The 15,176-nt window shown below is 42.3% G+C and overlaps 1 protein-coding gene across 2 annotated transcripts in view; it reads left to right on the forward strand.

Annotated features, from left to right (window-relative positions):
• NLN (neurolysin) overlaps window positions 1-15,176 on the forward strand; it is a 72,742-nt gene that overhangs the window by 15,381 nt on the left and 42,185 nt on the right. For both annotated transcript variants that reach the window (XM_053296581.1, XM_053296582.1), the window contains one exon: window positions 6,243-6,391. In XM_053296581.1, the coding sequence (XP_053152556.1) occupies window positions 6,243-6,391 (149 nt within the window). The remainder of the gene's footprint in view (window positions 1-6,242; window positions 6,392-15,176) is intronic.

Genomic DNA, 15,176 nt, shown 5'->3' on the forward strand with positions numbered 1-15,176 from the left:
ACTTTCACAAATACTAAACAAAACAGGCCTCGGATACCAAACATCTAAAACATCAAGTCAAATCAACCATCTGCTGTACATGGACGATCTGAAATCGTATGGAAAGTCCCAGTCAGAAATCAAATCACTGCTAAACACTGTCCGTATATTCAGTAGCGATATAGCAATGGAGTTTGGACTAGACAAGTGTGCTGCATTAATAATGAGCAGAGGGAAAATAAGAAAAACAGAAGGAATAGAACTGCCCAATGGAAGCAAGATCAAGAACCTGGAAGAGAAAGAACCTTACAAATACTTGGGCATTCTCCAGGCTGATAACATCGCACACACTGAAGTTAAAAGAAAAATTGGAAGTGAATACATCAGGAGAGTTAGAAAAATCCTCAAGTCCAAACTCAATGGCGGGAACACCATACAAGCCATAAACACCTGGGCTATACCTGTTATCAGATACACTGCAGGAATAATAGACTGGACCCAGGCAGAGCTAGAGACGCTAGATCGTAAGACCAGGAATGCTGCAAGTCCATCAAACAGTAGAGGAGGAGAAAAGAGGCCTTGAAGAATATATCAAGGACAGTGAAGAAGATGCACTTCAAATGGTCAATAATGAGAAACTATTCAACACCAATGAAACAAAGCAGGCCTACAAGAAAGAACAAGTCAAGAACTGAGCAGAAAAATGGAAAAATAAGCCACTGCATGGTCAATATTTGCACAATATAAGTGGAAAATCAGACATCACCAAGACCTGGCAATGGCTTAAGAATGGCAACTTGAAGAAAGAAACAGAGGGTTTAATACTGGCTGCACAAGAACAGGCACTAAGAACAAATGCAATAAGAGCAAGAGTCGAAAAATCCACCACAAACAGCAAGTGCCGCCTTTGTAAAGAAGCAGATGAAACAGTGGACCACCTAATCAGCTGTTGTAAAAAGATCGCACAGACTGACTACAAACAAAGGCATGACAAAGTAGCAGGGATGATACACTGGAACATCTGCAAAAAATACAAGCTATCTGTAGCCAAAAATTGGTGGGACCATAAAATTGAAAAAGTTGAAGAAAATGAAGATGTAAAAATATTATGGGACTTCCGACTACAAACAGACAAACATTTGCCACACAATACACCAGATATAACTGTAGTCGAGAAGAAAGAAAAACAAGTCAAAATAATCGACATAGCAATACCAAGGAATAGCAGAATAGAAGAAAAAGAAATAGAAAAAATCACCAAATACAAAGATCTACAAATTGAAATTGAAAGGCTGTGGCAGAAAAAGACCCAAATAATCCCAGTGGTAATTGGCGCCCTGGGTGCAGTTCCAAAAGGCCTTGAAGAGCACCTCAACACCATAGGGGCCACAGAAATCACCATCAGCCAATTACAAAAAGCAGCTTTACTGGGAACAGCCTATATTCTGCGACTATATCTATAACAATTGACAATAAAATTCAGCCATCCCAGGTCCTTGGGAAGGACTCGATGTCTGGATAAAACAAACCAGTCAATAACACCTGTCTGACTGTGTAAACAAGAAATAAATTGTGTTGGTTGGGTATTATTATTATTAATTCAATTTCTATACTGCCCTTCCAAAATGGCTCAGGGCGGTTTACATAGAGAAATAGTAAATAAATAAAATGGCTCCCTGTCCCCAAAGGGCTCACATTCTAAAACAAACACAAGATAGACACCAGCAACAGTCACTGGAGGTACTGTGCTGGGGGTGGATAGGGCCAGTTACTCTCCCCCTGCTAAATAAAGCGAATCACCACAGTAAAAGGTGCCTCTTTGCCCAGTTAGCAGGTAGAAAATGGAATACTCAGGGCTATGTGTACATATGATCTACATGGAATATTCTGGGTCTTTGTAAATCACAGTAGAAATACTGTCTGACATTCAGACTTTAAAATGACAAAAGACAAAATATTTTAAAATGATAAGACACAAAATCTCAAGGTGCCATGAAGCATTTATTAAAGCCCAACACGTTTTCAGCCATGAAAGGCATTTTTCAGAGGTAGTATTAAAATGACATCTAAATTGATGTCCTGAGCCTTTTTGGAAGGGTGGTATAGAAATTGAATGAATGAATGAATGAATGAATGATGTATTTTAAAATGTCATTTTAGTGCTGCCCCTGAAGACAGTCTTTTGCTGCTGAAACACGTGAGGCTGAAATAAATGCTTCTTGGAACCCTGAGATATTGTGTGTCATTTTGCTTCTTTTTCCCCCCGCTGGGTGCTTCCTCCAGATTAAGACATCCAGATGTAGCCATCTACCAGTGCACTAGGGTTCGTCATTGTGAGAAGAGGGGATTAAGTTTTCTGTTATCTCCCTTTACCTCTGCAGCCACCTGTCTCCTAGTTCTCAAGGAGATCATTTCGGAGGCACAGACGGCTGCAGAGGGAAAAGGAGATAGTCAAAATCATCCCTTGAACAACAGAAAATACTGGTGCATCCATGGAGGGTTAGACTGCACTATGCTTTTTTGATTGATGCACAACTTGGCATCTAAGAACCTTATGTCTCATGCAGTGTTCCCTCTAACAGGGATACCCAGATGTTGTTGACTACAACTCCCAGAATTCCCAGCTGCAATGGCTTTTGCTTGGGGGTTCTGAAAGTTGTAGCCATCAACATCTAGGAATCTCTGTTAGGAAACACTGGTCTCATGGGTGCAGGGAAATAATAGAAATGTGGACATTAGCTGGGTGGAGTATCTGAAAAAGCGGCTATTTAGACTAGCTTTTTGATTAGTGGGTAATAACTAACCAGCAGCAGATGGGGCGGGGGGAGGGGAGAGCATATCTTTACCTATTGCCTGTGGGCATCCCAGAAGCATATGGTGAGCCACTGTGGGAAACAGGATGCTGAACTAGATTGGCCTTGAGCTGAACCAACAAGTGTATTCTTATGTAAGGAGGCCAGACTACAGCAACGGGCTCTTGACCTTGGAAAAGAGGCGACTATGGGGAGACATGATCGAGGTGTATAAAATTATGCATAGAGTAGAGAGAGTGGACAGAGACATTTTTCTTCCTCTCACAATACTAGTAGAACTAGGGGTCATTCCATGAAACTGGAGGTCAGGAAATTTAGGACCGACAAGAGGAAGTCCTTTTCCACACAGCACATAATTAATCTATGGAATTCACTGCCATGGGGAAGTGGTGATGGCCACTAGCTTGGATCGCTTTAAAAGGGGCTTAAACAATTTCATGGAGGACAGTTCTATCAATGGCTACTAGTTTGGTGGCTGTGGACCACCTCCAGGCTCAGAGGCAAGATGCCTTTCAATACCAGTTGGTGGGGGGTGGGGGCTCCAGCAAAAAAGAAGGCATGCCCTCATCCTCTGCCTGTGGGCTCTTCAGAGGCATATGGTAGGCCACTGTGTGAAACAGGATGCTGGACCTGATAGGCCTTGGGCCTGATTCAGCAGGGCTGTTCTTAAGAGGGCAGGGTGTCAATGGAGATGAGCAGATTCTGCTTCCCTGCACAACAGATCATTGCTGGGATTGTACGTTGGGTCCACCTCCCCTGGAGCCGAGGGTGTTGCTGACGCTTCTCCCCTCCACACAGAAGTTTGGTTCCTAAATGTTTGGGCTAGAACCAAAAAAACCTTGTAAATATATGTGCATATGCATGCTCCAGGTTCAGATATAGTGACAAACCTTTCTTCTGCTTCTCTTTGTTGTGAGCCAGCAGGAATAAAAGAGAGTACCCTGCCTTGTTAAACTGTGATTTGAACAAATTGGGCACAACCAACTGCAGTTTGCTCTAAACCAGGAATGGGAATTTTCAATCCTTTGCAGTTGCATCTGAATCTAGCCCACAGACTTCATATCCCACCATATACTCTCTTTGATGCCACTCCTTATTGCCACTCAAAATCCAGCTTTTCTGACATCTTGAACCCTAGAATAGAACATATTTTGTAAAATATATGCTGTCAATTAAATCATTGTCATATATTATTATTAAGCTTGCACTCAAGTTATGTATTTAATGTACATCATTTTGGGCATGTATGTAATGTACATCATGGGTTATGAAGCACAACCCAATTTTTTGCTTGTCAGGTTCACACAGTTGTTGCCCTGTGACACAGACAGCAAATATATAAGTAAATGTTAGTGCTTCATAAACTGTATTTCCCCCTCAGGTCTCTTATTACAATTGAACAATTATTGTCTCCCTAAAGGCCATGTTCTCAGATTTTATTTGAAATAAAATATCTCTGAAAATTTCTCTCTAAGTGTAAGTGCAGTAGAGCTGGTAAATGAAGAAAGATAATTGGCACACAGAAGTTGGGAATATAGGATAGTTGGAAAATTCTGTAGGGAAGGGGAAAGATTTTAGATATTAGGGTATTTATTTATTATTTGAAACATTTAATATACAAAGACTCCGAAGACTCTGGGCGGTGTACAAAAACATGCAAAGCAAGACAGCATTAAAATTACATTCTAAATTAAAAACTAAAGTAACTAACAAAAAAGAAAAAACCAAATAGATAAACTAAAGGGCAAAAGCCTGGGGAAAAAAGAAAAGTCTTCAATAAAGATTTAAAAATCAATAAGGAAGTTGCTGCTAAATGAATCTAAAGGGGAAGGGAGTTCCAGAGAAGTGGGACAGCAACCAAAAAGGCCCTTTCACGGGTCCTAGTGCCCCAAACCTCTCGGAAATCAGGGGCCGACAGAAGGGCCATCTGAAAAGATCTGACTGGACAGGATGTAACTGGATGGGAGATGGTGGGTCTGTAGGTAGACAGGCGCCAAAGCCCGCAAGGCTTTGAAGGTCAAAACCAGGACCTTAAATTGAACTCAGAAGCAAATAGGCAACAGGAATGTAGGAATGTAATAGGAATAGGAATGTAATGAATGAAGAAATAGAGAAGTCTCACCATCAGAAATAATGGAAACTGACATCTGTAGAATTAATTAAGGTGCAAATGGAAGGCTACTGATCTTGCACTGTCAACGAAAAACCCTCAGGTTGGTCACATCGTAAACCAGGTAGTGGTTCTCAAAAGTTCTCTTTTTCGAGATTTCCAAGTGATTGTGGGAACATGGTAAACCAGGGTTAACATGTGGCTGGAGGCTAAAAAAGGAACATAAGGACCACTGTTCCATATATTTTTAAGTGTTTGCCATGAGGCTGTTAATCCTCTTGTTTTTTCCTGTTACTTTTGCTTCCCAGCTTTTCCCAGGTAATTGGTCAAGGAGGTCAAAATAAGCAAAAAAATTAGTGTGTCATTCCATAAACAAGAACTTTTAGAGAAAATATATTGTGAGACAAATTTTCAAATGATGGCTATGACACACAGGCATAATTAAAAAATTGTTATTAGGCTGTTTCTTCCAACATGTTTAACATTTACATGCAAAGTCAGTGTTGCTATAATGGCTAGTTTGGATGAAGGAAAATTGGGTTCAAATCCCTGCTTAGCCAGAAAACTCACTCAGTAAGATTATTAGCACTATCTCATAGGATAAAATTGATGTAACTCCATATATGTTGCCCTGAATCCCTTGTGAAAAGGTGGAATATAAATACAGATATAATTAATACAGATGTTTTGCTTATACAATATGTGTTTTTTAGGGAAATTGCCTGTTTTACGTAAACAAATTGGAAAGAACTCCCAGCAGGTGGAGACATCTTCTTTCTCATGGCTCTTAAATAGTAGCTTCCTTAGCAAAAGAAAGCAAAAGCACATTGGAGTTTTGTTCCCCCTAATTTATGATATTTGTATCCAAATGTATATTTGTAATAGACCAATTTGTATTGCCATTATCAAAGGCATTTTTAAGAAAATGGTTCAAGATTTGTTTTTTTAATCATTGATCATTTTATTTGATCAAATAACTAATTTCAGTTTATTCATTTTAATTATTTACCAGCTTGTATTACTTTAGCAAGATTTTCTCCATTTGAGATGACTTTTTATAAAACAAAGCTCTCCCTTTTTATAGCTGCAAGTACAATGTACAGCTACTGCAAAGACCACTACTTGTCTGCATTAGGTTTTTAAAATAGCGTATAATCAGTATGTCCTTATATTAGTGTGACGTTGTCCAAACGGCTCAGAAACTGGTATGAATGTGCTAGGAACCTTTTAAAAAAATTCTAAATAATGTGTTTATAATGGGAAAGTCTGTCATTTCACATGACTTAAGATGGCTCGGTTTGTACTGTTACTCAGTGTGTTCTTCTTTTGTTTTCTAATAGTGGAAAGAAGCATGTTGGATTTCCCACAGCATGTCTCACCTGACAAGGATGTGCGTGCAGCAAGCACTGAAGCTGATAAAAGACTTTCTCATTTTGACGTTGAGATGAGCATGAGAGCAGATGTGTTCCAAAGGGTTGTCCATTTACAGGTAAACAATAAGATCGCTTACTAAGCATTTGCACAGTATTCTTATATAATGCCATGCCTTGCAGACAGTTATGAAACATTTTTATGTGTTCAGTGCTTTCAACATCTTTGTCCATTTTTAAGAACCAGACTTGGTCCTTTCATTTTAAAAGCAGTTCAAGGGCACATTTAGACACTTTCTGTTCTGATCTGACTCTGTTTTCTAAGAAAACAGGAAACTGCTAACATAGTATTTGATACCTTAACAAATCATGTTTAGTGAGGAATGACCTGTAATTCAGACAGCTGCTTCAGGCATACATATGCAGGACTGCAACTGAACCTATGCTTATGCTTTGCTCTGTTTTGATGCTCAGACCTGTCATTATGCCTTTGGACTGCAGGCTTGTATGTTATGAGAGAGAATGTAGAACTCAAATAGTGTTAGAGAATACATATTACAGCTGATATGTTCAGGTGGGTACAATCCCACTGCACTGTACCTTTTACTTTCTCCAAATCCTGGATATCTGCATAGTCGATATATTATGTGCTCATTATATTATGTGTTGAGCATCTATAGTTAAACACTGTACAATGGCAAAATCAATGACATTCCTGATTGTAGGCTTACAGTCTACAAAGTTGACTAATCATTCTGTGCATTTCCAGCACAGTAAAATGTTATTTTGCATTTCTGTGTCCCATTTTGTTTTCCTTCATTGATGTGTGTAGCAATCTAAACCTAACAACCTTAACATATTGTAGTATTTTACTTTCTTACTTTAAATTTAAATTATAACATTATTTTTAACCTAATATTGGGTTTTCCTTTTTAAGCTAATAATAGGTCTTATCTAGGGCTCCCCAATATCTAGCCTTTATTTTTATTTTATTTTTGACACTTAACTAAAACTGCCTTAAAACTATCACATGATGTTTTGCTGTCAACAGTTTTTGGAACAGGGGTATAACACATCATAAACTTGATTCTTCTAGTCTTGATGGCAGATGAATCACATGTTTGACACATTCCTTCACTGTTCATTGGAGCACTTTCTTTATATGAAGAAACAATGCTCAGTCAGGATGCATTTGTCTTAAACTGATGATTCCCAACAGGAGTTGCTTACTTGCCTAGAAGAGATTTCCTGCAACTTAATTTAATTCTTGGTGTTTTCCTGATGAGCATCCATGACCTCTGGACTGAGGCTCAAGCTTACATGAGAATAAGGCAAGACTGGCAAGGATGGAAAAGTGAAGCCAAGGAATGAGGCTTTGCCAGTATTGGTTGCTTTTCACTCTGTACATCTCGCTGTATTTTATCCCCAGTTCTAACTGATGTAATAGAGAGAAAATGCAAAAAAAATAAAAAATGTGCTCTACCACTGAGCCTCAGTTCTTCCCTTAAAAACATGTGATGAGTGCTTTGTATGGAATAGTATATATGTATAGAATGATACAGTGAAAGAGACCTGAAGATCATTGCAGTCCAACCCTTTGCCCAAGACAGAATCCTCAGTACATCAGTCCACAATTATCCCTGAGATAATCCTCAATTTTCTGTCCCATCACTCGTGACTAGCAGCCTGACCTCATTTGTGGTCTGATGCATCCAAGAATGACACCACTTGGTGCTTTGAGTGGGCCATAAGAGAAGCCTGGTGTAGGTTGGAGGTGGGGCGTCAGGGAAACCAGAGTAAGCTTGAGATATCAGAAATCCGCTCAAGGGGAAGTGTGTTGAATGAAGAACACCCTGGGTATGGAGAAGCAATTCTAGAGCAAGGAGAGAGAATCAGCCTTCTTTAAGCCCAGCCTAAGTTCCAGTCCTATTGAGACAGGATTTCCAGAGTGAGTGAGTGACTAGCCAACTGACAATGGAGACTGAGCCAGGCCTGAATTTTGAGAGCCTAGCTAAGGTAAAGCTGGAGCTTTACAGAAACTGTTCCTGAAGTTCTGAAATGATGACAGTCCTGAGAAACATCTGAGTGAGTGCAGTTGCTGTATTTTGAGAGCGCATAACAGGGATTAAAGAAATGTACCCCTGTCTGCACTTATATAGCTGTCTCCTTCCACCTTCGTCTTGTGACTGTGGAGCCTGACCTACCAGGCACGTCAACAATCTTGCATATTGAGCCAAACCATCTGGATTAAATGTCATGTTGCAGAGAACAGAAGTGAACTAGGGGCCTCACATCAAGGGTGACTGCATAACTTACAGAACATATTCTAGTAGTATATTACAGCATTGGTGAACTCCAGAAAGTATTAATACAGAAAAGTGTTGTGATATATATATTATTAATAACTAATTAAGCTTGAAGAACTGTTTCCTCTCTTGCAAAAGTTAGAAAATGGTTTTTTTTGGTTATTTTATATTAAGTTAAGTAAGTAAGTAGAGAAAAAACTAGGTGTCTGTGTGTGCGTGTGCACACGCAGATAATAATCCTACTGTAAAAGATTAATTTGCCAAGAGGCTCTGAATATTTGTAATGCATCTGTGATATTAAGCAACATAATTTCCTGTGGCCAAGAATACTGGCTAGCAGAAGCATGTTTAGGAATGCGCCATTGTTTCTACACCCACACACCCCCTGGGGAGGGGAAAAATTGGATTCGTGCAGCTGTGCCAGTATTCTAGCTTTTGCTGTTCACAAGCTTTCTCTTTAAAATTTTCTCCTATGATTCATAAAACAGGATCCAAAACCATACAATAAAATGTGATTCTAATAGTACAGATGAGATTGAACTTTTTAAAAAGGATGTCAGAGTTGATGTCTTGCATATACTTAGTCTGTTTATATCCTTTTAAAGTCAGTGGGACTTACACAGCCTAACGATTCACAAGATTGCCCTCTATACTGTCTGGTACTAAGGGGTGTTGGGGGAAAAGAGGAAACTCAGTTCGATATTCGGCCCAGTCTTTGATCTGAATTAGGAGGCTCTAATTTGTTGTTGGCCAGCCAGCTGCTAATAGAATAATAGATTTCACTGAATTTTAAAGACAGATCTTTATTTCAGGCTGAATCTTTCTAAGGTCTGGTGAATCCTTCTAAAGGCTGGTGGACAGAATCACCCTCAGGATTGGGAGCAGGTTACACCTCTCCCCAGTACATCTTTTCTCCAGTGTAAATTTTCTTCCTGTCCCCTTCCAACCTTAATCATGTTTAAAACTAACATTGGTACTGACACTAACGAGGATTAAATTTTGATCTCCTTAAAATCCTGATTAAAATTGAATTCTAGTTAGTGTTGATTTCATAAGAGCATTAACCATTTCAGATGGGAGGAGCCTTTGGTAGCCCACTGTGACCAGTTTGGAGGTCACTTTGCAGATAAAGTTGCTTCTGTCCATGCCAGCTTCAGATTCCAGAATACTTGTTGTGACTTGTGACTTGCCTCGGGCACAGGTTATCTGCATGTATTGTTGTCTGCTTGTATAGTCTAAGAATGTGGACAAAGTTCTCAGTAGTGTGAGAGTGGCCTCTTGTGCTCTTGATCTTTTCTGTTTTTGGCTGATAAAACCTGCCAAAGAGGAGCATCTCAAGAATACAGTAGTAAGACCTTTGTTGAAGAGTCCTTCCAATCCCACCAATCTGGACAACTTTAGGCAGGTTTTGAATTTCCCTTTTTTGACTAAGATGGTAGACCGTGTGGTGGCATCTTAGCCACAGAGGGTCTTGGATGGGATATGATTATCTTGACCATTTCAATCTCACTTATGCCCTGGGTTTTGGACTAAGACAGCCTTGAGCGACATGGTAGGTGACCTATTCAAGGCATTAGCCAGGGGGACTGCCTTCTTGTTGGTTCTGCAAACCTTTCCGTGGCGTTTGACACCATCAACCATGTTCTGAGCCATCTTAACAGACTCAGTTTAGAGTTGCTTCCAGTTCTGTCTTAATGAAAAGGTCCAGATGGTGGCACTGGGGGACTTCTGTGCAGCCCCTTGGCTTTTGGCTACGAAGGACCACAGGTTTGAGTCTGTCTCCCATGTTGTTTAACATTGATATGAAAGAATTGGGAGAGATCATCCAGAGATTTGGGGTGAGGTGTCACCAGTATTGCAATGACACCCATCTCTATCTTAGTTTGTCATCTGATATCAGAATTGGTGGACATTCTGAACAGAGTTAGAGGCAGCAATGGGCTGAATGCAGGCAAACAAGCTGAAACTTAATGCAGATAAGACAGAAGTGCTGTGTGATAGTAGAAGAGCTGATCAGAGATTGGGGTTTCAACTTGCTTTAGATAGGCTTGCACTCCCCCTGAAAGAGCAGGTGTGCAGTTTGAGGGTGCTCTCAATAACCAGGTGGTATCCATAGCCTAGAGTGTCTTTTTACTTCTTCAGCTAGTGTGCCAATTGCAACACTTGGGTTGGGGATAATGAAAGGGCACTGGAAAAGGCTAGTGATGCTGTCACAGCCTAACCGCCGCCTGGAGAACTTTTACAGGGTGCAATCACAAGAGGAGACTGCCTTCTTAAGAAACCATCCGGCACCAAACTCCATGGCTGTGGAAGCCTCCATGCAAAAGTCTAGAGACCACGGCCAGTCGGCACCAAGTGACGGAGAGGGCAGAAAATTGGAACCTTTGGGAGACGACTAAATTCCTCATTGGCCCTTCATTTGAGGGTGGCCAACTATCAGGCATATAATGCCAGATATGGGAAAAGGTGGCCCCCTTCTTGGATCTCCTACTACGGGATAAGAAGGATCCAGCCAAAGTCTTCCTTCAGGAAACTATCCAGGTGACCAAGCAAAAACTGTTTTCAGCTTGGCACTTGGCAGAATGTGCAGCCAAAGTTATGGCCACATTGGTGGCGCTTCGACATCATGCCTGGCTGTGTTCTTGTGGCTTGCACTATGAGGCCCGGGCTAGGATCAAAGACCTACTGTTTGAGGGCACTAACCTTTCTGCGGAGCAGATGGATGACACGCTCCAAAAGGTCCAGAAGATGTGTCGTCGATTCTGGGAGCCCCGGTTTCTACTCCTGGTACTTTATAGTACCGAAACCAGACGGAGGCTGACACCCCATATTGGACCTCAGGGCCCTAAACAGACACACAGTGTACAGGCATTTTCAGATGCTGTCAATACCAACCATCTTGAACATCCTGGAAAGGGGGATGTGGATGGTGTCTATTGATTTAAAAGATGTATCATGTATCAATCAGACAACAGCACCGTTGTTTTTTGCGGGTTTCAGATAGGGGGGGAATCCCCTATCAGTTCAGGGCACTGCCATTTGGACTCAAAACGGTGCCAAGAGTCTTTAAGAAATGTCTAGCTCCACTCATTGCATTCCCACAGGAAAAGGGAAGCGGTCCACATGGAAATCGTATGACCACAAATGGACTCGTTTCTGTTCCTTTGCTTTTTTGCATGGATTTGATGCATGTAATCCCTCTGTACAACATATGTGTGATTACCTGAGGTCTCTAAAGGAGTCTGGTCTTAGACTTTCATCCCTGATGGTGTATTTAGTGGCCATTGTGGCCCATTCTCCGCCTAATCGGTCTTCATGGTTTAAGGATCCATTGGTCGAGTTTCCTAAAAGGCCTTTCTCATGTTTTTCCCGACGACCCTGTCACGGCACCAGCCTGGATCTGTCAGCGGTGTTGGCAGGCTTGCTAAGACCCCCCTACGAGCCCTTGGCTTCAGTGGAGCCATGCTTTCTGACCTGGAAAGTCGCCTCCTTGGTGGCAATCACCTCTGCAAGGAGGGTTAGCGAATTGCAAACTTTAAGGGCTGATTTACCATATTTACAGATTCACAAGGACAAGGCAGTACTTAGGCCAGATGGCCAGTTCCTCCTCAAAGAGGTGTCTATGTTTCACCGCTCTTCACTCTCCCTGTGTTTTTTCAGAATCCCTTCTCTAATGCAAAGCATAGGTTACATCGGTTGGATGTCAGAAGGGCATTGTCCTTCTACGTTCAGAGGTCTGCAGAGTGGAGGAAAACACCTTCACTGTTTGTTCTATATGATGGACCCCATAAAGGGCTCCAAGTTCCCGCTCAATCCATGTCCAGATGGATAGTTTCAACAATAGAGCTTTGTTATCACTTAGCTCATAAGCAGTTGCCTGCCATGGTTAAGGCACACTCTGTACAGTCAATGGTGACATCGGTGGCCTTTGATCGGTCGGTCCCTTTGGATGTTATTTGCCAGGCTGCCACTTGGGCTTTGCCGCATTTGTTTATCTGCCACTATGCGATTGATGCCAGGACAAGAAATGATGCTGCATTTGGCAGGAGTGTCCTGCAGTCCGTTTTCAATTAATGCACTGGTTTTGAATAAAGGTTCTGCTGATTTAAAATTTGCTTATGTCTCTTCCCTCCTCCTTGGGTTAGCACCCAAGCTTGTTATGCGCCCAATTGGTGTAAAAAAACAGAGACTATGTCAAAGAACTACAGATTGCTTACCTGTAACTTTGGTTCTTCTAGTGGTCCTCTCTACTTTTGCACGCCCTCCTGTCCTCCCCACTGGGTCTCCTGAAGGCGGACTCAATGACTGAGGGGATGAGGAGTGGCGCAGCCGCATATAGTGGCTGGGGGCGGGATTCCCACCTAAAGCAGGAGAATTGAGCTTGTAAAGTTCTCACTAGGTCTCTGCACAGGCCCATAGCCCATTGTACAGATGACCACTAGAAGAACCAAAGTTACAAGTAAGCAACCTGTAGTTTCACCTGAACCACGCAATGGAGGAGTGAGCAAGCAAATTGGGGGCAAGTTGCTCCTTCCTCCTAGAGATGTGCATGGAACCAGTGGGGGCCGGTTTGAAGGCAGGGGGGACACCTTTACAAGTGGGGTAGGGTGCACTTAACCCCCTCATGCATTTTCCCCATTGGCACTCTCTTAAAAACTGGTCCGGGGTGCGCGTGGTAGTGGGGTACTTCCTGTCACTTCCAGACCAATGAGGAAAAAGGGCAGCAGGGAGATATGCTGCTGCCCCACTTTATTGGTTTTTAAGAGCGCGCCGGTGGGGGGAACGTGTGTGTGTGTGTGTGTGTGTGTGTGTGTGTGTGTGTGTGTGTGTGTAGATGCACCCTCTCCCACCCTTAAAGGTGTACCTCCCACCTTCGAACTGCCGGCTTGGCATGCACGTACACGCGGAGGCCATAAAAAGGTCTCCAAACAGGTTCGTGCACATCCCTACCAGTGTTCCCTCTAACAGAAAATCCCAGATGTTGACTACCAGTATCCTCAGCTAAAGTCCATTGCAGGTAGATTCTGGGAGATGTAGTCAGCAACATCTGAGATTCCCTCTTACAGGGAACGCTGATCCCTACTTCCTCCTGCTGGTTGTGTTGGTTCATCGCTTAGCTGAACCAGATGGATGTGACCACAAGAAGTAGAGAGCAACTTACACCTGCCTTGCTTGCTGCCACTTTGTAGTCATGTCCATTTGACTGATGGACTGACACAACCAGGAGGAAGAGGAGGGAGCAAGCAGATTACTTCATTCTCCTCTTGGTCATGCCAGTTCATTTTCTGCCTGAACCAGATGGATGCATTGAGGACTAGGTGGGAACAAATCCCTCCCCCCTCCACATCACTTGCTTCCCCTTTCTCTTGGTCATGTCTGTCCATCACCTGCTTGAGCCATATGGAAGTGAGCGAAGAAGGTGGTGAGCAAAGAAGATGGCTCCCCGCTCCGCCATGCAGCAGAGGGCATTGCTGGGGATGAGTAGTGAGTCCACCACTGCCCCATGGTGGAGCAGAGGCAGTCTGGCCCCTAAACATTTCAGGCTGGCTTCTGGGGCCAAAAAAAAAAAGGCCTCCCCTAAGAGACTTTGGACCCTAAATACCAGGAGGGCTCCCATGTGAGCTCACTGACCTCACAGAATCATCAAGAGGCTCGGCTCTGCATGCTGGTCCCTCCCGTTGAAACATGCTTGTCCATGCAGGGCAGGATCTGTGGAACCATCTCTCAGTGGAAGTGCATTCCCTTTCCTCTTTCCTGATGTTTCAGAGGTGGCTGAACACCATGCTCTTCACCCAGACCTTTGGACCTAGGCAGGTCCACTGTTCTTTGAAAATGGTTTTACAGTCCAGTTGCCTGAAATTATTGAGGCGGTTTTTATTTTTCTAGCTTACCTTGTTCTTAGGATAGATTCAGCCATGAAACTAGCTGGGTGGCCCTGGGCCAGTCACTTCTCTCTCAGCCTAACCTACTTCACAGGGTTGTTGTGAAAGAGAAACTCAAGTATGTAGTAGATCGATCTGGGCTCCTTGAGGAAGAGCGGGATATAAATGTAAAAATAATAATAATTGTTTTCATCTCTGTTTGGATATTTTATTCCTGTTTCATAACAATTGTAAACCTCTTCAGAATCTTTGGGTGAGAGGTGGTTAATAAATGAAAATCAATAACACTGGTGGGCAAGTCAGAGGAACTTGTTCCTGGGCACAGGAAAATATGTGCATGATCTTGTGGCCGAATCCCTAAACAATGGTTGAGAGTGTTATGTGGGCACTGACATTAAGGTCAGTTGCTGTGGGTAATTTCAAATGTTTCTGATTAACAAAATAAACTGTAGTGAAGATTTTTGGGTGATGCAGCATAGTGCATTTCCACCCGTGAACTATTTACCCAGAAACTCTTGCAGCTTATGTATCTTCTTATCTCTCCAGTGAAACTTACTTCCAGTTAAACTCACCCTGCTAACTGGGCAAAGAATGCTTCCTTTCAAAGTGGTGATTCTCTTTGTGTTAAGCAGGTGGAGAGCAATTGGTCCTATTCAGCTTGAGCACAGCATCCCCTCCAGTGGCTGATGTCTACTTTTTGTGTTGCTTTTCAGACT

Source organism: Hemicordylus capensis, chromosome 2 (genome assembly GCF_027244095.1).
Source record: "Hemicordylus capensis ecotype Gifberg chromosome 2, rHemCap1.1.pri, whole genome shotgun sequence".
Classification (NCBI taxonomy): Eukaryota; Metazoa; Chordata; class Lepidosauria; order Squamata; family Cordylidae; genus Hemicordylus; species Hemicordylus capensis.